The following is a 23,933-nucleotide window of genomic DNA, read 5'->3' as shown; positions in this document are numbered from 1 at the left end:
TCAATGTTTACTTACATAGCCCTAAATCACTAGTGTCTCAAAGGGCTGCACAAACCACCACGACATCCTCGGTAGGCCCACATAAGGGCAAGGAAAACTCACACCCAGTGGGACATCGGTGACAATAATGACCCAGTGGGACGTCGGTGACAATAATGACTATGAGAACCTTAGAGAGGAGGAAAGCAATGGATGTCGAGCGGGTCTAACATGATACTGTGAAAGTTCAATCCAGAATGGATCCAACACAGTCGCGAGAGTCCAGTCCAAAGCGGATCCAACATAGCAGCGAGAGTCCCGTTCACAGCGGAGCCAGCAGGAAACCATCCCAAGCGGAGGCGGATCAGCAGCGCAGAGATGTCCCCAGCCGATACACAGGCAAGCAGTACATGGCCACCGGATCGGACCGGACCTCCTCCACAGGGGAGAGTGGGACATAGAAGAAAAAGAAAAGAAACAGCAAATCAACTGGTCTAAAAAGGGAGTCTATTTAAAGGCTAGAGTATACAAATGAGTTTTAAGGTGAGACTTAAATGCTTCTACTGAGGTGGCATCTCGAACTGTTACCGGGAGGGCATTCCAGAGTACTGGAGCCCGAACGGAAAACGCTCTATAGCCCGCAGACTTTTTTTGGGCTTTGGGAATCACTAACAAGCCGGAGTCCTTTGAACGCAGATTCCTTGCCGGGACATATGGTACAATACAATCGGCAAGATAGGATGGAGCTAGACCGTGTAGTATTTTATACGTAAGTAGTAAAACCTTAAAGTCACATCTTAAGTGCACAGGAAGCCAGTGCAGGTGAGCCAGTACAGGCGTAATGTGATCAAACTTTCTTGTTCTTGTCAAAAGTCTAGCAGCCGCATTTTGCACCAACTGTAATCTTTTAATACTAGACATGGGGAGACCCGAAAATAATACGTTACAGTAGTCGAGGCGAGACGTAACAAACGCATGGATAATGATCTCAGCGTCTTTAGTGGACAGAATGGAGCGAATTTTAGCGATATTACGGAGATGAAAGAAGGCCGTTTTAGTAACGCTTTTAATGTGTGCCTCAAAGGAGAGAGTTGGGTCGAAGATAATACCCAGATTCTTTACCGTGTCGCCTTGTTAAATTGTTTGGTTGTCAAATGTTAGAGTTGTATTATTAAATAGAGTTTGGTGTCTAGCAGGACCGATAATCAGCATTTCCGTTTTTTTGGCGTTGAGTTGCAAAAAGTTAGCGGACATCCATTGTTTAATTTCATTAAGACACGCCTCCAGCTGACTACAATCCGGCGTGTTGGTCAGCTTTAGGGGCATGTAGAGTTGGGTGTCATCAGCATAACAGTGAAAGCTAACACCGTATTTGCGTATGATGTCACCTAGCGGCAGCATGTAGATGCTGAAGAGTGCAGGGCCAAGGACCGAACCCTGGGGAACTCCACACGTTACCTTAACGTAGTCCGAGGTCACATTGTTATGGGAGACACACTGCATCCTATCAGTAAGATAAGAGTTAAACCAAGACAGGGCTAAGTCTGACATACCAATTCGTGTTTTGATACGTTCTAATAAAATATTATGATCGACGGTATCGAAAGCAGCGCTAAGATCGAGGAGCAGCAACATAGATGACGCATCAGAATCCATCGTTAGCAATAGATCATTTGTCATTTTTGCGAGGGCTGTCTCCGTGGAGTGATTTGCTCTGAAACCGGATTGAAAGGTTTCACATAGATTGTTAGACGCTAAGTGTTCATTTAACTGCTCCGCAACAATTTTTTCAAGGATTTTTGAAATAAAGGGAAGGTGAGACACCGGTCGGTAGTTTACCATGAGGTCAGGATCGAGGTTAGGTCTTTTAAGAAGAGGATGAATAACCGCTTTTTTGAATGCTAGGGGAACAGTGCCCGAGGAGAGTGATACGTTTATAATATTTAGCACTGATGGACCTAATAATACAAAGAGCTCCTTGATCAGTTTCCCAGGAAGAGGGTCAAGTAAGCATGTTGTCTGTTTTATTCCATTTACACGTTGTAAAAATTTCCTCTAATGTTATTTCCTCAAAACGAGAGAAACTATTTTGGAGGGCAGTATCCGCCGTATATACCATCGTATCAGTGTTAATAGAACCCCGTTGTAGCTGGGACGCATTGTCTTTAATCTCCTTTCTAATGACTTCAATTTTCTTACTAAAGAATTGCATAAAGTCTTCAGCTGAGTGGGTTGAGCTACTGGAAGGGGTCCCTTGTTGGGTTAGCGATGCTACCGTACTAAACAAAAATTTAGGATCGTTTTTATTACGGTGGATGAGATTTGAGTAATATTTAGCTTTAGCTAAGGTAAGCATGCGTTTATAAGTTATTAAACCATCACTCCATGCTTGATGGTGCACCTCAAGTTTAGTCGTGCGCCATTTGCGTTCCAGCTTTCTACATAATAATTTCTGAGCTCTAGTTTCTTCTGTAAACCACGGGGTGCGCTTTTTTGGAGCCTTTTTTAACTTTAGCGGTGCTATGTTATCAATGGTTTCGCGCAGGGTGTCGTTAAAGTTGTTAGTGAGGTTATCAATAGAGCCCACATACTTTGGGAATGGTGCCATAACCGAGGGCAGTAGGTCAGCAAGAGTTGTCGTTGTGGCCGTATTAATGTTGCGGCTGCTATAACAGTTATTATTATTATTAGTTTGACGAACATGCGTCTGAACCTCGAATTTTATAAAGTAATGATCGGACAATACTTTAGTATACGGGAGTATCGTAACTTTGGAGACGGTGATACCCCTGACAAGCACTAGGTCTATCGTATTACCGTTGCGATGCGTGGGTTCATTTATTATTTGTGTGAGACCACAGCTATCAATTACAGTCTGGAGCGCTACGCACGGTGGGTCCGATGGGGTATTCATATGGATATTAAAGTCCCCCATTATGATTATATTATCGGCGTGTGTCACTAGATCAGCAACGAACTCTGAGAATTCATTGATAAAGTCCGAATAGGGCCCTGTGGGGCGGTAGATAACAGCCAGGTGTAGAGGCAGCGGTGTGACAGACTTCATAGTAAGCACCTCAAACGATTTATATGTATTATTTATGTTAGGACTAAGGTTAAAGTTTTCGTTGTATATTAGTGCGACCCCCCCACCCCTTTTAAGCGGACGGGCAATATGCGCATGTGTAAAGTTAGGAGGACATGCCTCATTTAGCGCAAAAAAGTCGTTTGGTTTAAGCCAGGTTTCGCTGAGACCGATGACATTAAGATTGTTGTCTCTGATAATATCATTAACTAATAACGTTTTGGGAGACAATGATCTTATGTTTAAAAAACCTATATTATAGGTAGTGGGCTGTTTTAGGGAGTTTTTGATCAAATTATCCGTGGTAGCAATATTAATAATGTTGTGTTTATTATGTCCAGTGCATTTAGTATAGTTACGACCATATCTAGGAATTGATACGACAGGAATTTTTCGATTGTTTGTTTGTTGCTTTGATAAACTGCACGCATCATGGTTAGCCACCTCAGTAACGGGGATTTTCCGATTGTTTGTTTGTTGCTTTGATAAACTGCACGCATCATAGTTAGCCACCTCAGTAACACACATGTCCAACTCTGAAACACTCAAAGCAGAAAAAACGTGTTCTAATTTAACTGACTCCTTACCCAGACCAGTAGTCTCGCATTTTCCATTTAAATCTGGTTGCAGGATGGAGGGAAGTGGTGTTCTGTAGGGATTAGCCTTCTGCTTTGTTTTTAGCCCCGCTCGACATCCGCGTTTCCGATCACACCGCTGGCGTCTGCTCCGTAGACGGCCCCCGCTGCTACTAGACTCCCCTGCTTCACAGGCCGCTGGATGTAGCCGCCGACGTATTCCCATGCTAGTTAGCATGTTTAGCACGCACGCGTCTATCAGTCCAAAACGGCCCGATATGTCCACATCCAGAAGTGTCTGGCGGTCGTACGTGATCACGGAGTGACCACGATGTGAGCCAGCCATAAAGTCTGTGGAATTGTCCGGTATTTCTGCCAAATATTCCATCTTTAGCAGGAGCTCCGCGAGGACGCAGCCCGTCCGGGCGCCGCCATCTTGGAAAACCATTTATGTAGGAGTGGCAAGAAGAAAGCCATTGTTAAAATAAAACCACTTGAAGCCCCATTTGCAGTTTGCCAGAAGCCATGTTGGGGACACAACAAATGTAGAAAAATGTGCTTTGGTCAGACCCACAATTCAACTTTTTTGCCAAAAGCAAAATGCTGTGTGTGGCGAAGAACTATCACTGCACTTCACTCTGAACACACCATCACCACTGCCAAATATGGTGGTGGCAGCATCATGCTCTGGGGTGCTTCTCTATAACAGGGACAGGCGAGATGGTCAGAGTTGATTGGAGAGATTGATGGATCCAAATACAGGACAATCTTGGAAAAAAACTTGTTGGAGTCTGTAACAGACTTGAGACTGTGGCGGAGGTTCACCTACCAGCAGGACAACGACCCCAAACGTACTGTTAAGCCAGGGCTACACTGGAAATGTTTAAAAAAAATATATATATATTCATGTATTAGAATGGGCAAGTCAAAGCCCCAAGCTGAACCCAATTGAGATTCTGTGGCAAGATCTGAAAACTTCTCCTTATGAACGCTCTCAAACTCAAATCTGACTGAGCATGAGCTGAGTTTTTTTTTTTTTTCTTAAATGAATGACCAAAAAATTCAGTCACTAAAATGTGCAAAGCTGGCAGATACATACCGTAAAATACTTGCAGCTGTAATTGCAGCAGTAGGTGGTTCCACAAAATATTGCTGAACACCTTTCCACAATGCCCTTTTCAGTCTTTTTTTATTTGTAAAGAATGTTTTAAATTATGTATAATTTTCATTCAATTTCACAATTTTATTCCATTTTGGGTTGGTCTTTTACATTAAGTTCCAATGAAATATATTCATGTTTGTGTTTGTAACGTGACAAAATATTGAAAGATGCAAAGAGTGTGAATAATTCCGCAATATGAAGTGCTAAAGTACAAGTGTGCTAAATTGGTGCATATAAAAAGTGTGTTGGAGGAAGAAATTTCACATCTTGTTTGGCCTAGTAAGCTAAAGTGCTGGCATTATTGCACATAACTCTATTGCACAAGTAGTTAGCATTTACAGATGTTGTTGTGCATAGAACATTGCAACAAAAAAAGCATACATACTGTAAGTGTATCTATTTATTAAATATTGGATAAAATATGAACATTTAGAATAGAAATAGAAATCCAAAGAAAGCCATAGAAATCAATTGGAACTAATGGCAATTATATTTACTTCTACTTGTCCTCGACGACGACATTATACGTATAGCGCATCAGTTACGTTAGCCAAAAAAATTAGCCCCCAAGCTAGCGAAAATAAGTAAAACAAGTCTTTGGAGAGATGTTTTGCCAGGGCTCTCACTAATTCAGCATTATGGTGAACTGTATTTTCATGCACCTATTTTTGCTATATTTTTTTGCCACGTCAGTGAAAATAAGGCCTACATTTAATCGGTCCATGGTGCAAAAAGGTTTGGGTACTTCTGCTGTAGCCTATACACTACTGCCGTCTAATATCTTGGAATTGCAACTAATTCCAAACTTTACTATGTAATACTTGCAAATTTTTTGAGCCAAGGCACATTTTATGTGTTGAAAAAATCCAGAGGCACACCACCAGCAGAAATAATTAAAAAACAAAACTCAGTTGACAATAAAAATTTGTCGCAATTGTTGGATATGAATTTAAACCATAACCAACCATGCATCACTATAGCTCTTGTCTCAAAGTAGGTGTACTGTCACGACCTGTCACATCAAGCCGAGATTTATTTAGAGTTTTTTGCTGTTTTCCTGTGTGTAGTGTTTTAGTTCTTGTCTTGCGCTCCTATTTTGGTGGCTATTTCTCTTTTTTTGGTATCTACCTGTAGCAGTTTCATATCTTCCGTTGAGCGATATTTCCCGCATCTACTTTGTTTTAGCTATGAAGACTATTTCAGTTGTTTTTAATCATTCTTTGTGGGGACATTGTTGATTGTCATGTCATGTTCGGATGTACTTTGTGGACGCCATCTTTGCTCCACAGTAAGTCTTTGCTGTCGACTAGCATTCTATTTTTGTTTACTTGGTAGCCAGTTCAGTTTTAGTTGCGCTGTGCATAGCCATCCTTAAGCTTCAATGCCTTTACTTAGGGTCACTCACCTTTTGTTTGTTTTTGGTTTAAGCATTAGACACCTTTTTCCTGTATACTGCCTCCTGCTGTTTCCAACATCTACAGAGCAATTATCTACCGTCTGCCACCTACTGATATGGAAGAGTACTACACAGGTACTCTGCCGAGCTCTAGACAGCACCGACACTCAACAACAACACATAATTTGCAGACTATAATTACTGTATTGCAAAAAAATATTTTTAACCCAAAAGGTGAAATTAGATAATCTCCAACGGCATACCAGACTGTATCTCACGGCACACTATGTGAAAAAGACTTCTTGCAATATGAATGTTCACATTCGCTGTTAGTGCAACAGCCTCTCCCACCTTCAGTGCGCAAAAAAGTGGTTTCCATTGTAAATTGCACCACAAAATGTGGCGCATGTCTGCTGCTTGTTTCAAAACTTAGCAACATTTTGACAAGTAGGAGCATGATGAAAAAGAATGTGTCGTAAATGAGTGTCTCTGTGAAGAAAGTCCTGTTTTGTACGTTTTAGCAAAAACCTAATTTAATGCGATTTGCACCACTGTTCAATTTCACATGCAGTCTTAGTAGATCACACGCAGCACTCCCACTAATAGTACTCACTATTTTATAGTTTGAAGGCGCTGTTCAGCTTGTGGTATTTTAAACTTAGTACATCAGGCCCATTGTGCCATACAATATAGCACCGATGTCAAACCAGATTTGATCTGCCACATAATTTAAGATGGCCTGCGAAAGCCTGAGAATAATGCGTCCATCTTTTATTACTTAATGTATTTCTTCTTTCAATTTTGACAGAAAAAGTACATTTAGTAAATGCAATTGTATATCTTCAATAGTATCTAATAATGCAAGAAATACTATATTAACATACATTCCAAACAGTATTTGTTAAAAATAAAAGTAAATCTGAATAACCTGCTTGACTCATGATTTAAATGCAAATTATCCACTGTTAAAAACAACTGGTAGCTCAATCACCAGAATTTTCCTATTACAAATGCTGTTGCACCATTTTTCAATTTACAGTAATACGTAAACTATAAAAACAACAACTGTATATTTTACTGTAAAAAATAATTCTACAATTTTTTCCATGTACACTACCGAATTTTACTGGCTATAGAGCGCACCGGTATTTAAGCCACACCTACCAAATCTTAGAAGAAATAAACATTTTTACATTTATTAGACTTAGGCTATAAGTCACATACATACTGTATAGAAAAGGTGGCATATGTAGTAATGTGGCCAGAAAAGATACTGCAATCACGGTCAAAATTCTGTAGTCCCCTCCCACTCTCCAGGACTGAGGTTGCCAGATACGCAGCCGAATCCGAATCCTACTCCAAGGAACTTCAAATGGCAACGATAAGTCCTACGCTGTAGGATTCTCTTGTTTATGCATCTTGCAAGATGGTTTACTAAATAATTATGCCACATTTTACAGACGTCGATTCGCCAAATGTTTGTAAAGGTACGCAGCAATATTTTCGTCGGGAGTCGGGACAGATTGTTGGCATTACCCTGCTAAAATGTCTAGTTTGACCGCATGGACCACCCTCTAAATATATATATCTAATATTATAAAGTATGTTATATATTGCACAGGCCTAATTTGATGGCAACCCAAGGCCAAAAGTAAAATTACTGCCACATTTCATTTAGTATAATTCCATGTTGCATCCAACATGACACACTGCATTCTCTTCCATGTACGCACATCACCATCTTACAGTGCAGAATGCAATTCTATGAGCCAACACACGTTACACAAAAGCCACGTTACACATAAATCAAACCTAAATAATTACCATCCATTCAGCCATTTTCTACCGCTTATTCCCTTTCGGGGTCGCGGGGGGCGCTGGCACCTATCTCAGCTACAATCGGGCGGAAGGCGGGGTACACCCTGGACAGGTCGCCACCTCATCGCAGGGCCAACACAGATAGACAGACAACACTCACACTCACATTCACACACTAGGGCCAATTTTTAGTGTTGCCAATCAACCCATCCCCAGGTGCATTTCTAAATAATTACACATAACCTAAATAATTACACATAAATTATTCAAATTAAAATTAAAACTTAAATAATTACACATAAATAAACCTACTACCATGTCAATACACAAAGTAAAACATCATTAGATGTAATGCATTATATTGTGCCAAGCAAATACCACCCCATATGTGTGTGATGCACATACGGTACTAGAAATCGCAATTAGCTGGAACACATTTGAGAACGAAATAGGCACTGACATTACCCATATCCACATAGGTTTTATTTGTCGAGAATATATGTTGCCATGTCAGTTATAATACACATTGACATACAGGCTAACGGGCATATATTTCCCTCGTTAGCTTATATGTTGATGTGTCATTGATCGGGCTAGCATGCTAAGCATTTGTTGCATGAACATACAAGCTTTGTTAGAAAAGACTATAGACCGCATTGGACAATATAGTTTACATACGAGATGTCCATTTCCATCAATTATAAGTAATAAAAAAACGTAAATGCCTGACTTACCAATCAAATAGGAAATTAACAAGTTTGACGTCAAATAAAAAAATGTTCTCTGCCTTCAATTGTCTCCATCTTTCAAAGTCATCCCTGATAGAAATCCTCATTTTGTCTCTGGCTTTGTCATGAATAAGTTGAGAATCGTAAGGACGCCTTTTAGATTTACTAAAGTCTGACATGTTTAGTAACTTTACCAGTGGCAGTATCTCAACGAAGGTGGTGGTGCATAACTTGCAACCTGGATGTGACACACTCACAGACTTTTTAATTGATCAAATGGGGGAGGGCTGGACATTGAAATGAAAACAGTAACAATATTTCAGGGCCGTAAATCTAATTTTGAAATGAGCATATCCCGGCTGAACTACCGTTATCAGTTATACAGGAACATGATTTATTAATTATTTTTGAAATATCAGGGCCATTTAATGATGACTTGACATGACATTAGTAAATATGGCTCCTTTAACCCTAACCCTACGAAAGATTGTGTAAATGTTTTTTTCATAGCTTGATTGTTTTAAAACGGTGCCTGTCATATGGCAAACAAAACAGAAGAGATCATCATGGACCCACTAGCTGCGGAAGCAAGCTCTTCAATCAGCTAAACAGACTCAATTACTCCAAAGTGACGTTTTGGTACATTTTTGAAACTGAAACAATACATACATTGTAAGTTAAAGATACGAACACAAACACTTGTAACGTGTAAGCATATTCGCTAATGCTAGCGACTTAATTACATTACGATAGTACGTACAATATGCATGAAAACACTCCTACAGACATCACGCATGGGATGGTTTAATAAGTGTGAATTGCTTTAGTTATATTGTAAAACTTACAAACGTTGCTTAGAGTGATTAAGGAATAACCCTTTGAAGCAGAAACGCTATGGGCGGTTATTCTTCTGGTTCAAGGCACAAAACAGGAAGTACATTTTCAACTCGCACCACCTGCGGTGAGCAAACTCGTCCAAAAGATGGTGCCATAGCACACACAATAACAACAACGCTTTGATTAATACAAAACATTATGGCCATTAGCGAATACAAATCCATAAATCAACTGCAACATATTATAAGCTGCAGCGTTTACAGGCTGGTAAAAGTGTAGTGATTTATAGTCAGAAAATACGGTAATACACCATTTTACTGTAAAACAGTGGTACCATTTTTCAATTTAGAGTAATATACTGAAGGAAGACAAAGATTTTACGCCAATGTTCTGGCAAAATGTGTTGCCGTTTTTTTTTTTTTTTTTACCATAAAATTTACAGATTACTTTTACAGCTTAAATAGTAGAAAAAAAGCAAATGCATCTATATCATGGGTGAATCCCCATACATTTAAATTAATATACAAACAACCTTCTGAGGACAGCCATAACTGTGATATGGCCCTCAAATAAAACTAGTTTGACCTACCAGCGAAAGTGGAATGGAACCCTGCTTGTGGTCATAGCATGTTTTTTTTTTTTATGTTGTGTACAAAGCTAGTGCACACTCAATGCCATCCATCCATTTTCTACCGCTTTTTCCCTTTTGGGGTCGCGGGGGGCGCTGGCGCCTATCTCAGCTTCAATCGGGCGGAAGGCAGGGTACACCCTGGACAAGTGCTTAATTTAAAGCAAATTCAAACACAGAGTAGGCAAATTTGGCTTGTTTTTATTCTTGAACCAGGATCCCTTTGTTTACTGCTGTAAGCATTAGGTTGGCGCCTCCCCTCTGGCTTCCTGTAACCCCATAGAGAGAACACAAAAAGGTCACATGATGATAAAAACGCAGCCTCTTTTTAATATCGTAATGGGGGCATCAGTAGAATCATTTCACTTGAACTGAATTTGATCAACGCAGTGTGATAGTACTTGAAATTGCTGACTGGCTTGTCACTCTGCTCTTTATTTTGTCTATAGTTGCATCTAAGATACGATACTTGCAAGAGTATCACAACCGTGTGCAACACAATATTTACCCCGTGCCCTCTGGAACTGACATTGCAAACACACTGAAATACTTTTCCCAAACCCTGCTCAGGTAAGTACACCTGCTCTGGAGACAGGTAACACATTACACAATGTTTGATAGACTTTTCTGGGTCAGATATTTTAACCAAGCACTGTTTTGATAGTAGTGACACCATTTTACTGACAAAATTATTTGAGATAGACGGGGAAAAAAGAGCAAATGCGCAGCTCTAGCATATTGATTTAGTGGTCAGCTGCTGGATGGACGCTTCCCTGGTGTAGCCTGATGTGCTCGTCGCTGAGGGGCTCACGGAGGGCTGCTCCATGGTTGCGGGGGTCAGCCTGCTCCCACGGTAAGGCTGAGGAAGAACATGTTATTTTCTTCCTCCGGCACAGCCATTTTAGTTAGACACATCAAATCTGTCATTCCACATGAAATGACAGGATATTCTGCATCCCTACTGCAGGCTATGCTCACATATAAAAACCAAGGGAATACTGGAGGCTGATCCACATTTTCAACTGTGATATTGTTCTAAAAAGACACTTTATTTTTCATACTTTGAGGGACATAGGATTGAGCATATATATTTTTTTCTTTAGCACATGACAGAATAAATGCTGCCAGCGTGACAATCCGTCTCAAGTGGCAATGCCATGTAAGCTAGAATAGTTGCATATTCACATGCTACTTTAGATAATAAGGAAAATTAAAAAAAAAACACATTATCTGACCATTATTTCAGCAGAAAGTGTGATTATGCATTGAACTGACAGCTCAGAGTTGGACAGTCAATGTCATGTGTCTATATCAGTGCATTTCTACATGTGTTTTTATGTGTACATGTGTGTATACTTTTGTGTGTGTGTGTCCAGACACACACACTCTGTGTTTGTGTCTGCATGCACACGTCCAATGTATGCGTGCAAGTGCGTCTGCGTGTTGTTCATGGTTCAAATCGATGCCGTGTTGTAGATAAGAAATGGGCATTGAAAACAACCAGAAGTTCTATTATTCAGTCTGTGTATTGACTTGGTTCTGTGACAAACGTTACAGTGGCTGTAAAAAGTCAATACACCGCTATTCATATACCACATTTTGTGATTCGTGAAAAGGCCAATATAAATTATTTCTAAACTTGATTTCTTTTGTCCCTGTGCTTGCGTGGGTTATCTCCAGGTACTTTCCCAAAAAATATGCATGTTGGGTTAATTGGAGACTCTAAATTACCAGCAGGTGTGAATGTAAATGTGAAAGGTTGTTTGTTTTTATGTGCCCTGTGGTGACCAATCCAGGGTGTACCCTGCCTTTTCCCCAAAGTCAGATTGGTTAGGTTCCAACTCCTAATCAGGACATGTGGTATAGAGATGGAATGTTTAAACAATGTAATTGGGAAAATAATTCAAAATAAAAAGTTGTATGCGAACAGTAGCCTACTGTACTTTGTTGAAGCCCTTGCAGCGTGCCAATTACCCCAAACATGCATCCATATCAACCAGTCTGATCCCAGATCGCAATTCCATTTAACTGAGCGCTCTGCTGATTAAGCTATACCGTAGTACCTTGGTACGACTCCTATAAGTCAGACAAAGACCGAATTGTATGAAAACAAAGCAATTACTCCAAAATAGACATTAACACAAAACACATTTAATCGAGAATAATTTTTGTTTTACATGCAAAAAACAAGGTGATATACTGTACATATAAATGACAAATTAAATCAATCAATTGAACCTTTACTGAAGAAGGTTGGCGAAGATGGTGATTCTGCTATGAGTTGTATGTTAAATTCAGTTGTGTTCCTCCCCTTCTTTGTCAAAGTGCTGGCACTCACTACTTTTTTGGGCCCCAAGGTAGAAATTTTTTGGAATTAAAAAAAAGGGATTTTTTGTTTGAGCAATTGATTCCGGGGAATGATAGACTGCCAAACAAACCAGTTTGTCACACACAATGTTTGGTTGTAACTAAACCAAGAAAGAAACGCAACATTTTTGGTAAAAACTGTTTTCGAATACTGAAAATTAAAGTACATGGGGCATACTTGTTTAGCACTGCTAATTGTTTTTCTTACATGACCGCGATCAAAATATTTTAGCGAAGTAGGAATCATTACTTTTAAACCAAATTTCTTAATAGCTGGAGTATAAAAAACTATTATGAACCTTCTATACACATTTTTCAACATTATGAGAGCCCTCTAGACATTAAACAACACCTTTTAGTCATCCTTTATAACTTTTTTAGCCAATCAGTAGCCACAAAAGTGAACAGCACTCTCAAGTGGCCAATATTACTCAAATGTCCTCAAGTGGCCAGTATTACCGTATTATTGATATTTTTAGTTTATTTAGCCATTTTTAGCCTTGAAAATGCATAATTTAGGACCCAAAAAAATCATGATAAAAGCAATTAGTAGGAGTCCATCAGTACATCATATCTTTGGATATACCACTAAAGACTGAATGCTGCATTGAATTTATATAGTGTTTCAACAAAGTATTAGTTTTAAGGCGTGCACAATTACAGTATTAGGGTGGCAGGTGAGCTGGAGTCTATACCAGCTGGGTACACCCTGGCTTGGTGATCAGTTGAAGGACATGCAATCATCTTGTAGCTCATTTATCATTCACAAAATGGTACCAGTGATTAGGTTTTGAAATTATTTTAGATGGTCTTTTTCTCTCTCAAAATTACTAAAAATGTGTTATTTAAATGGCCGCGCATTGACTTTCTGCATCCACTGTACACTGATAATTTATAAAATTTTGCATTTTGCTGCTAGAGTCAAACATTTAATTTTAAAAAATGAGATTTGACTCCCCCAATCATCAACATGATATTACTGAGAAAGTGACCTTTTACCAAACTTTTTAATATGAGTGCAGTCACTGGCCTGTTGAACCAGCTTCAATTATCACTATATAGATTGCTCCGGGGGGTGGTCAACCAAACCAAGGGGTCTCGATCTTATCGTTAAAAGCAGATAACAGCAAAAAATCAAACTAAGCAATAAAATCGGACCTGTTATCAAAAAATATTTGTCAAGTGATCTCTAGGATTATCCATCTGTTGTGAATCCAAACAAGTCAAACTATGTGGTGCGCCAGATGTCATTTTACACGACAAAACAGATGAAAGCTTGGAAAAGCACAGAGGCCTACAACTTTGCGTGTGGCTGGGTCAAGGAAATCGGGATCAAGACTCCCGAATAAATCATGCATAATTTTTGCTCATTTAAGGTTGCATTTCATGATTTAGCTTCACGTCTTGTGAGGACACATCCTTCTAAACAAACTGCGAGTAGTACATGATAGCCTCGATTCACTTATTTTCATTTTAACCATTATGTGAACCAATCGTAGAGATAATCGGAGACACCTCTGAAGACCCTGCTGGTGGTGAAAAAAGTCACAGAAGTGATCGCAGCTCACTGTAGCTACATGGCCATGTCACTTTGTTGTTGTTGCCAACGTTCTTATGAGTACGCCTGCTATTACCCGACTTTATCAAAATATAACTATAGATATATCAAAGTTGTGTTTGTGCTGAAAGCTTTATTTATGATTGCTGCCTTTGGTTAAAGCTCAACTCTTTTAGGTTTTGCTCACATTTGCTTTCTTTTATTTAGACTCGCCAAGTTGGTGGTTTACGAAACACGTACGGCAAAAAATGCATTTTAAAAACTCCGAAACAAGATAAAATAGAAATAATATGTAGATAACATTTAAATGGGAAATACTACCTTTTGTTGATACATCAAACAAAGCTTTAACAAAGTGATCCCTGCAAACTCGTGCATTCTTTAACTCCTTTCCCTTGGACAAGAGAGCTACATTCAAGAGCCAATTTTGTCATCGTCGTTTTGTAAAATTGTGCACTCTTTCCCATTCCTTAATTACCTCTCGAAGCACTCTGGAGATGTTTTTGACCGATTTGAATGGCTCATACAGCCACAAACAATGGAAGCAAAGTTTTCTTCGAGAAAGGCAAAATCCCGCCCAGAACGCTTGACCACCACTTGGAGCCTTGCAGAGTTAATGAGCCGGACGTGGCGTCAGGTGAATACAAACTATAGTGTGCACTGCAGTAAATGAGCAATGCTCTCTAGCCCCTCCTCCCCTCCTCCACACTCAACCCGACTGGTTTTTTCTTTATGTTTTCCCTCTTAAAACGCAATATGTCCACCACCCTCCCCGGGGGACAGCAAACACAAGTGTCCATCCTGCATTAGCTCACAAACATTCCCCCCTCTATACAACCTATTCTTTTGTCATTCTAGTTTCTCCTCGACGGTAGATTAGTGACATCTATTTTAGAAACCTGAATCCATATGCCTGTTGGATCTCATTATTTCTCCCGATGATACTGGTGCAGTATCATATTGTATGCATACGGACATTATTTCTCTGGTGCAATAAACATGTGCTGTGACGTCGGAGCTTTTGATCCAAGCTCACACACATGTTTATTACTGGCTGAAGCATGTTTCAAAAGTGTCACCTCTGTATTTTCCCTCAACCAAGTTGGTGTCACTCCCATCCTTGACAGCCCCACTAAAGACAAGGAAATTTTTGTTTTGGTTTTGGTTTTTTTCTTCCCACAAATTCCACGCCTGCACATTGGCCTTTTTTGCATGGCAGCCACCAACCTCGCTGATTGGAAAGTTGGCAGCTGACGAGGGGCAGACACGTTTGCTCTGCCCCTGCCTTCATTTTGGAGAAGTATGGGGTTGCCACTGAAAACATGCCATTTTTATATTTTTGCTCCTTGTCACCAGATACGCATGAGATGCAGTGATCATCGCAGTTTGTGCTCATGTTTTTTCCTTTTTCTTTCCCCAAGTCTGACAAATGCGGACAAATTGACCTAAAGTGACATAGTGAACAGATCGAGCAGGGCAATACAGTCAAATAGTGAGACACTGCATCCTATGTGGGGTTTATCTGGGTTTGTTTTTTTCTATTTACGCTGTCTCTGTAGTGCCATTTCAATGTAATGTGCTGTTTTTTTGTGTCTTTGTTGTCTCTTTTTTTCCCTTGTTCCCCCCTCCCTCCCCTCCCCCTCCCCCCTCCACCCCGGAGCAGCATTCTGTCCCGCACAGGCAGGAAGGAGAACCAGGAAGCTTCCCATTTGGCCGTGCCCATGACCATGTGTCTTTTTCCTGTGCCATTCCCACTCACCCCATCTCTAAGACCACAAGTCAGTTCCATCAACCCTACAGTTACTCGCTCCCTCCTTTACAGCGTTCTGCGCGATGCCCCGTCAGACCGCGGGGGGCAGGGGCAGCAGAGTCGGGACGCTCAGCTCTCAGAGTACCCCTCTCTGGACTATCAGGGCCTCTATGTGACCCTCGTGACCCTGCTTGACCTGGTGCCCCTGCTGCAGCACGGTCAGCATGGTGAGTCAAGGCTCCAGTGCAACACTGTTTGTCATCATCATCCTCCCCCTGAGCCGTCTGGCCTGCATGAAGCCACTTCCGCTTTTTTGGCCACTTTTGTAACGGGATGGAGAGAAAAGTCCCGCTGAGGATCTTGAGGGATGCATGGGGTGATTGGGAGCACGCTGGATCCTGTCAACCTAATCGTTCATAAGCCATTGGACACACCAGCCTCTTCTCTGCATCATATTCTACCGCATGTTTGTTATGTGCAGTGGGAGAAAATGCTTATGCTCATGCGATTATGCTAAATGGAAAACATACTGTCAGGCAACTTTGACTTTGTTAGCGCACCAGGGAATGATTTCCACTGTTTTTTTTTTTTATTCATTTTCTTTTTCATAAATATTTGACCACTGTTAAAGATAGCCAGTAAGCATGAAATCCCATCACCTTGACTAGACTGCGATGCAATCTTTAAAAATGTCAATTGTTCTTTTCTTTTATTGCTGTATTGATAAATAATGTGTATTTGTAGCTTTGTGGCTGCATACAGTATGTGAGTACTGTATGGACAGCTCATTGAATGAGTGTCTGTGTATCTCTCCCTTGTCTCTTTTGCCTCTCCCCTTTCTCAACAGATCTGGGCCAGTCCATATTTTACACAACAACTTGCCTTCTGCCCTTTCTCAGTGACGATATTCTCAGCACTTTGCCCTATACTATGATCTCCACTTTAGCCACATTTCCCCCTTTCCTCCACAAAGACATCATTGAGTACCTCAGCACCTCTTTCCTCCCCATGGCCATATGTAAGTATCACTTATTTAAGGCAACTTATATACCCTGGCACCTAGTTTTTCCTTTTCAAACTGTCACACGGGAACCTAATCGTACCAAAACTGAAGAAAATGTTCCGACAATGTAAGTCCAATTAATCCGTTTTAGATAAACACAAATACCACATTTTGTGGAGAATAATTATAGTTTTTCAAGCAAAATAAGTTTCATGCCGAAAGTATTCACAGGGCTTCACTTTTTTCACATTTTGTTATGTTACAGCCTCATTCCAATATGGAATACACTCTTTTTTGTCTTCAAAACCATGATGAATTTTTTTTTATTAATTTTATTTTGCTAATTAAACATGTACATAATTATTTACAACCTTTGCTCAATACTTTGTTGATGCACCTTTGCCAGCAGTTACAGCCTCAAGTCTTTTTAAAAATAATGCCACAAGCTTGGCACACCTGTCTTTGGGCAGTTTCGCCCATTCCTCTTTGAAGCACTTCTCAAGCACCATCAAGATGTATGGGAAGCGTTGATTTCCATCCAGGATGTCTCTGTTCATTGCTGCATTCATCTTAGTCTAGTCAGGGAGGTAACCAAGAACCTGATGGTCACTCTGTCAAAGCTATAGCATTCCTCTGTGGAGACAGGATAACCTTGCAGAAGGACAACCATCTCTGCAGCAATCCACCAATTAGGCCTGTATGGCATAGAGGCCAGGCTTAAGTCTTGTAAATGTCCAGTATTATTAAGTATTTTATAATGTACTGCTTTTATGTTTCCTGTATTTTATATTATTACTTTAAACTGTTTTATATTTTACATTTTTATCCTGTAAAGCGTCTTTGAGTACTCTGAAAAGCGATATACTAAATAAAATGTATTTTCATTATTATTATTTAGCCATTTCTTACAAAAAAAGTTTGCCAAAATGCACCTAAAAGGCTCTCAGACCATGAGATCCTATTTGACGATCTGATAAGACAAAGATTGAACTCTTTGACGTGAATGCCAGGCATCATGTTTGGAGGAAACCAGGAATTGTTCATCAGGCCAATACCATCCCTACAGTGAAGCATGGGGGTGGCAGCATCATGCTATGGGTATATTTTTTCAGTGGCAGGAACTAAGAGACTAGTCAGGATAGAGGGAAAGATGAATGCAGCAGTGTACAGAGACATTCTGGATAAACACAACACTTATCATCCAACCTGCTTGAGAGGTGCTGCAAAGAGGTAACTGCCCAAAGATAGATGTGCCAACCTTGTGGCAACATAATCAAAAAGACTTGAGGCTGTATTTTTTCCGAAAGTATTAAGCACATGCTGAGAATACCTTTGCACATGTGATATTATATTTTTGTTATTTTTTGTTAATGTGCTATTTAATTTTTTTTTTTCATATTGTCATTATGAGGTATTGTCTGTAGAGTTTTGAGGACACAAATGAATGTATTCCATTTTGGAATAAGGCTGTAACATAACAGAATGTAGAAAAAGTAAAGCGCTGTGACTACTTTCCGGATGCACTGAACATATAAATGATGAATCAAATTGATAAATGAACATCACTTTTACCTTTATTGAAAGACATGCACCTGGGGATAGGTTGATTGGCAACACTAAATTGGCCCTAGTGTGTGAATGTGAGTGTGAATGTTGTCTGTCTATCTGTGTTGGCCCTGCGATGAGGTGGCGACTTGTCCAGGGTGTACCCCGCCTTCCGCCCGATTGTAGCTGAGATAGGCGCCAGCGCCCCCCGCGACCCCGAAAGGGAATAAGCGGTGGAAAATGGATGGATGGATGGATGAAGACTTTTGATAATTACAGAAGTAGAAGAAGTAGGGAAGACCTATTTCTTGAATTTAACAGTCTTTCTCTTTTTTGCTAACAACTTTTGTTGGCCCCATGGTGTCTTCATTTGTAGTCATACTCAATACAAAACGCATAGAGTTTGAGTAAGTATTGAGAGTCTCTGTTTGGGCACTCCATGCGTGGGCAAATAGACCAGTGCCGTATGATAATTTAGATGGGATATGGCCAAACTTTTGGCAAAAATTTTCTGTCGAAGATCGAGTTATACAAAAAGTAGGTCGTACAAAAACCGAGGTAGTATTGTATGAAAATGAATATGTAAACTATAAGATTATACATGATGTGTAGGGCGTCAAAATGCGAATTTATAGTGGAAAAAAGTTTCACAAAAACTTGGCTGTCAATCATCAAATTGACAACCTGAAGGAGGGGTTTCTAAAATACTATGTGGCCATTTGCCATCTGCAAGTAAAATCATTAGAACATCACACACAAAAAAAAAAAAAAAAAAATAGAAATGGAAATGGGCCAAATCTACTAAAATGGCACCTGAAAACCATAATGACCGTCTATCAACAGTTTGTGTTTATGTTCTTTCTTGCATCCTGTAATGATGAACATGTGCATCTGATGACCTGGTAATTGAGGTCTGTAATGCTCACTCTCCGAGCAGTATTTGGTCATAGTATGTGCATTTTGGCCAACATATTCATTGCAAGATTTGGTAAGTGTTTGAGTACGTTAAAGCCCTAGACAATGTGATTTAGTTGGCAAAATCATTATAATATCAATTTGACATTAGACATTAGACAAGCTTTATTGATCCACAAGGGAAATTGTTCAAAATTGGTCTCTTGGTCACAAATACCACAAAGCTGAGAGGTATGTCTTTTTTTCTTTGCATTTATTCCATATTTTAGCTGATTAATATTAGCGTGTTCAATGAATAATATGTGAAACATATCAACATTAAATTAAATTACATTTTTCCAAGACTCAGACCTTATTGGAAACAGTTTGGACAAAAGAGTAAAAATATGTCTCCGTCAGGGCTGTCCATTACAAAACAGCTGACAGCCTCTGCTGTGGACTTTGTTTGTGGTTTTTGTCGTTAGTAAGAGTTACACATTTCGGGGAAAAAAATAACCTGTTGTGCATGTCCACAGATGCCCGCTGCTCTCAGAAGGCTATACTTAAAGCAGTGCTTCTTAATTATTTTCTGTCATGACCCCTTGGGGCACAGAAATTGGGAACTATGTTATTAACTATTTATTGATCTTTACGACACACTGTGTGAGTGACATTCTTCACATATACCGCTGACGACAACTCCTTTGTTCTTTTCAAACTTCTTCATCTCTTCACCGCCCTTAGTGTTATACACATGTTCCTATGCACTTATTACTTCTACTGGGTACAACAAGGAGCCTGTTGATTAGATTGAGTATCATTCTAACATGAATACTAGAGTGTACTGTAGACACAAGTAATGGAAATCTGCTTGCGACCCCCCACTGGCCTAAGCAACAAGTTGGCATCAAAAATAGAAGAATATAAGTCAGCTGTAGCTGGTTAGTATTAGCATGAGGAGACTGGCCTCCATAGCACACAGAAACAATGGAAAAGATCTCCAGAAGAGGAAAAAGAGGGAATTAACCTTCTACAGGTAGAAATTAAGCACAGACTGTCAACCTTGAGGAGAGCTGAGAATCTGAGAAGGACGCGTAAAATGAAGGAGAGAACTAGATCAAACTTATTCAAAGACCCCTTCAAGTTTGCAAAAAGCCTTTTTACAAAGGAGAAAAGTGGCAAACTCACAACATCAAAGAAAGATCTCAAAGCTTACCTCAAACAGAACCACACTGACACCCAGCGGAGCGGACCAAAAACTCTCCCACCTGTTATGCCACCAATAGTGTCCCCAGAACACCAACTGGACACTAACCCTCCCAAGTGGAGTGAGGTGGAGAGAATCGTACGACGAGCTAGACCGGCATCCTCTCCTGGGCCCAATGGAATTCCACACCGATTTTATAAGAAAACTCCGGAGGTTTTACACTTTGTATGGAGGCTGATGTGGTGTGGCAGAAACAAGCAATTCCAACTGCATGGCGGAGGGCAGGAGGCATCCTGATCCTCAAGGAAAAGGAAAAGGACTCTGTGGACATTAGCCAGTTTCGCCAAATTAGCCTTCTCAATGTTGAAGACAAAATCTTCTTCAGTGTAGTGGCTCACAGACTGGCCACCTACCTGGAAAAGAACCAATATATTGATACTTCGGTGCAAAAAGCAGGGATTCCAGGCTTCTCGGGGTGCCTGGAGCACACAAACGTGATATGGAGTCAAATCCAAGCTGCCAAGAAGGGTGGAAGAGACCTCCATGTTGTGTTCTTGAACCTAGAAAATGCCTTTGGTTCAGTTCCTCATGATCTCCTCTGGGTGGCATTCCACTATTTCAGTGTCCTGGATTCCATAACTGCTCTTGTCAAAGCCTATTTCCAGGGCCTACAGCTATGCCTGACAACTGGTGAGTGTACCACAGCATGGCAGTGACTTGAAATAGGTGTAATGGCAGGGTGTACCAACCTCACCTCTTGCTTTTACAATGGCTATGGAGGTCATCATCCGAGCCTCTAGGTGGGTGGTAGGTGGTCAAAAGATTAAATCAGGCTTTCGTCTTCTGCCCATCAGAGCCTACATTGGATGATATGACCATCCTCACCACAACCAAGGCGTGTGCTAGGCGGCTGCTGAACAAGCTGCAAGAAAACATACAGTGGGCCTGAATGGAAATAAAGCCAAGCAAGTCCAGAAGCATCTTTGTGGTGAGGGGGAATTTAATTGAACTTTGATTCTGTGTGGGTGAGAAGGTTATACAAACAGTGTCTGAGAAGCCTGTCAATAGTCTTGGACGTTGGTATCATGCCCCCCTCAAAGACACGGGGAAGGTGGACCAGCTCAAGCAGGATACTATAACTGGCCTTGAAAACATCGATAAGACCATGCTCCCTAGCCGGTTGAAGCTGTGGAGACTTCAATTTGGGTTGCTACCCAGGCTTTTGTGGCCTCTTACCATCTATGACGTATGTGGGAGGCGGGGCGTGGTCACGCGCCGCCTGCTGGCAATGGCATGCACAGGAGCCGGCTGGAAGCAAGATGGCAGGTGAGTGGATACCTCAGCTGGAACGAGTTATCTAATCACCTGTCTCTATTTAGCAGCGTTGGTGACTGCAGGGCGGGGCTGAAAAGCCAGAAGGACCCAGGAGGTGCTAAGGACGCCAGAAGGGTTGTGGGAGGACTGAGCGAGTTAAAAACTTTGTGAGTGAACGAACTAAGACTGAAAAGACTTGGGGAGTGAACGAAGAAGATTAACTTTTGGAAAAATTAAAAATGAAGTGGAAATCCTTTTGGGAACCAACAAAAGAAGAAATATTGTGTGTAAAAAGATTAAAAAGAATTGTCAACTTGAACTCCTGCTGTGATCCTTCGGTCCTGAAGACCCCACGACACAAACCTGTCACAGTTGGCGCCCAACCAAGCAAGGACCGAGGAAAGATGACATCCCCAACCCCCATGGAGGCACTGGGAAGAGTGCTGGCGGAGGTGTCGGCAGCCACCCAGCAGCAGATGGAGGCAAGCATGCAACAGACGCAGGTACTGCAAGCACTGGTGAGCCAGTCCGGAGGAAAGGAGAAGGAGGAGGGGACCGCCATGCAGAGGATGTCAGAGGGAGAGGACCCGCAAGTATTCCTCGACGTATTCGAGACCACACCGACAGCATGCGGCTGGCTGGACACCGAGTGGGGTGTCAAGCTACTGCCGCTTCTGGCGGGGCAGGCGCAGCGGGTGGCGCTTAGTCTCCCAGCGCACGCTCGGGTGCATTTCCCCAACCTACGGCGGGCAATATTAGACCGCATCGGCAGCCACACGGAGGACCACCGACGCCGGTTCCGGGCCATGCGACTGGGGCCTGAGGATCGACCGTTCGTGCTTGCGCAGCAGCTTCGGGACGCGGTCGTCCGGTGCCTTGAACCCCAGGAGGCCGACAGCAAGATGCTGGAGCGGATCCTCCTGGAGCAGTTTGTGGAGGCCATCCCAGCCCGGACGGCCGCTTGGGTGCGGTACCATCACCCGCAGGACCTGATGGCCGCGGTGGCCCTGGCCGAGGATCATCTGGCGGTACACCGTGAAGGAAGCAACAAGATCGCCGAAAGACCCGCACCAGCGCCACGGGCAGCCGACAGAGCAGCACCACGAGCGGCTGAGCGGCCCATCCCCGCACCCCGGAGACGGAGCTGGCAGACGCAGGAGGCCGCGGTAGAGCAAGTCGTCGGCCCAGACAGGGACATACACACACACACACGCACACACCACGTCATCCTCCAGCACTACTGAGGAGGGGAGACGGGTTGTATAACGTTTATAACATTCCTCCCTCTGTCCAGGTTTCCGGCGCTGCGCAACAAGGGCTTCCCCCGCAGACGGCACTTCGAACGCCAGGGCCGGTGTGCTGGGGATGCGGCCAACCTGGTCACGTGCGCAGGGAGTGCTCGCTGATGGAGGTGGGGAAGGTGATACGGGTGGTCGAGCCCCCAGCACCCGCCTCCGATCCAGGGGAGGCGTACTGTGTCCTGGTAAGGGTTCAAGGGAGTATATACCGGGCAATGGTGGATTCGGGGTGCAAACAAACCATGATCCACCAAAACCTGGTTCGGCCCGGGGCGTTGAGGCAGGCAACACAGGGGCGAATTAGATGTATTCATGGGGATGTGCACACGTATCCCATTGTTCCAGTAGAAATTTGGCATCGGGGACAAAAGCATAGTGTGAAGGTTGCTGTAAGTGCGCACCTTACGCCTCCCATAATATTAGGGACAAATTGGCCGGGGTTTCCACTTCTTGTGAGGCAATGTGTGGGGAGGCGTTCACGGACCGTAGGAAAAGGGAGTATCCGCGCGGTTCTCAGTGGCGAGGCGGGGCCTTCCGCCACTGCTGAGTGGGAACCGGCGGGGGCTTCGCGGGACGCCCCCCCGGCCCCCTATTGGCATCCTACGGAGGATTTTCCCCTCGAGCAGTCGCGAGACAAAACTTTGCGCGCGGCCTGGGACCAAGTCGACTATATCGACGGTCAGCTAATGCGCCCGGGAGCGGCGCGGGTATTTCCGCATTTCTCCATTATGAGAGATAGGCTGTATAGAGTGACCCGTGACACTCAGACGGGAGAAGAGATCACCCAGT

General features: G+C 42.1%; 1 protein-coding gene across 5 annotated transcripts in view; it reads left to right on the top strand.

Moving 5' to 3' along the window:
- The window catches only part of LOC133549596 (protein unc-79 homolog), a 142,790-nt gene that overhangs the window by 12,257 nt on the left and 106,600 nt on the right, over positions 1-23,933 (top strand). For all 5 annotated transcript variants that reach the window (XR_009806119.1, XM_061895168.1, XM_061895167.1 and 2 more), the window contains exons 2-4: positions 10,658-10,778; positions 15,797-16,110; positions 16,731-16,901. Coding sequence is in view for 4 of the 5 variants with exons in the window: in XM_061895168.1 (XP_061751152.1) it covers positions 10,658-10,778; positions 15,797-16,110; positions 16,731-16,901 (606 nt within the window). In the remaining variant the exon portion in view is untranslated. The remainder of the gene's footprint in view (positions 1-10,657; positions 10,779-15,796; positions 16,111-16,730; positions 16,902-23,933) is intronic.

Source organism: Nerophis ophidion, linkage group LG03 (genome assembly GCF_033978795.1).
Source record: "Nerophis ophidion isolate RoL-2023_Sa linkage group LG03, RoL_Noph_v1.0, whole genome shotgun sequence".
In the NCBI taxonomy this organism is placed as follows: Eukaryota; Metazoa; Chordata; class Actinopteri; order Syngnathiformes; family Syngnathidae; genus Nerophis; species Nerophis ophidion.
Note: the sequence above shows the minus strand (reverse complement) of the source record. Positions and strands in the feature narration are given on the sequence as shown.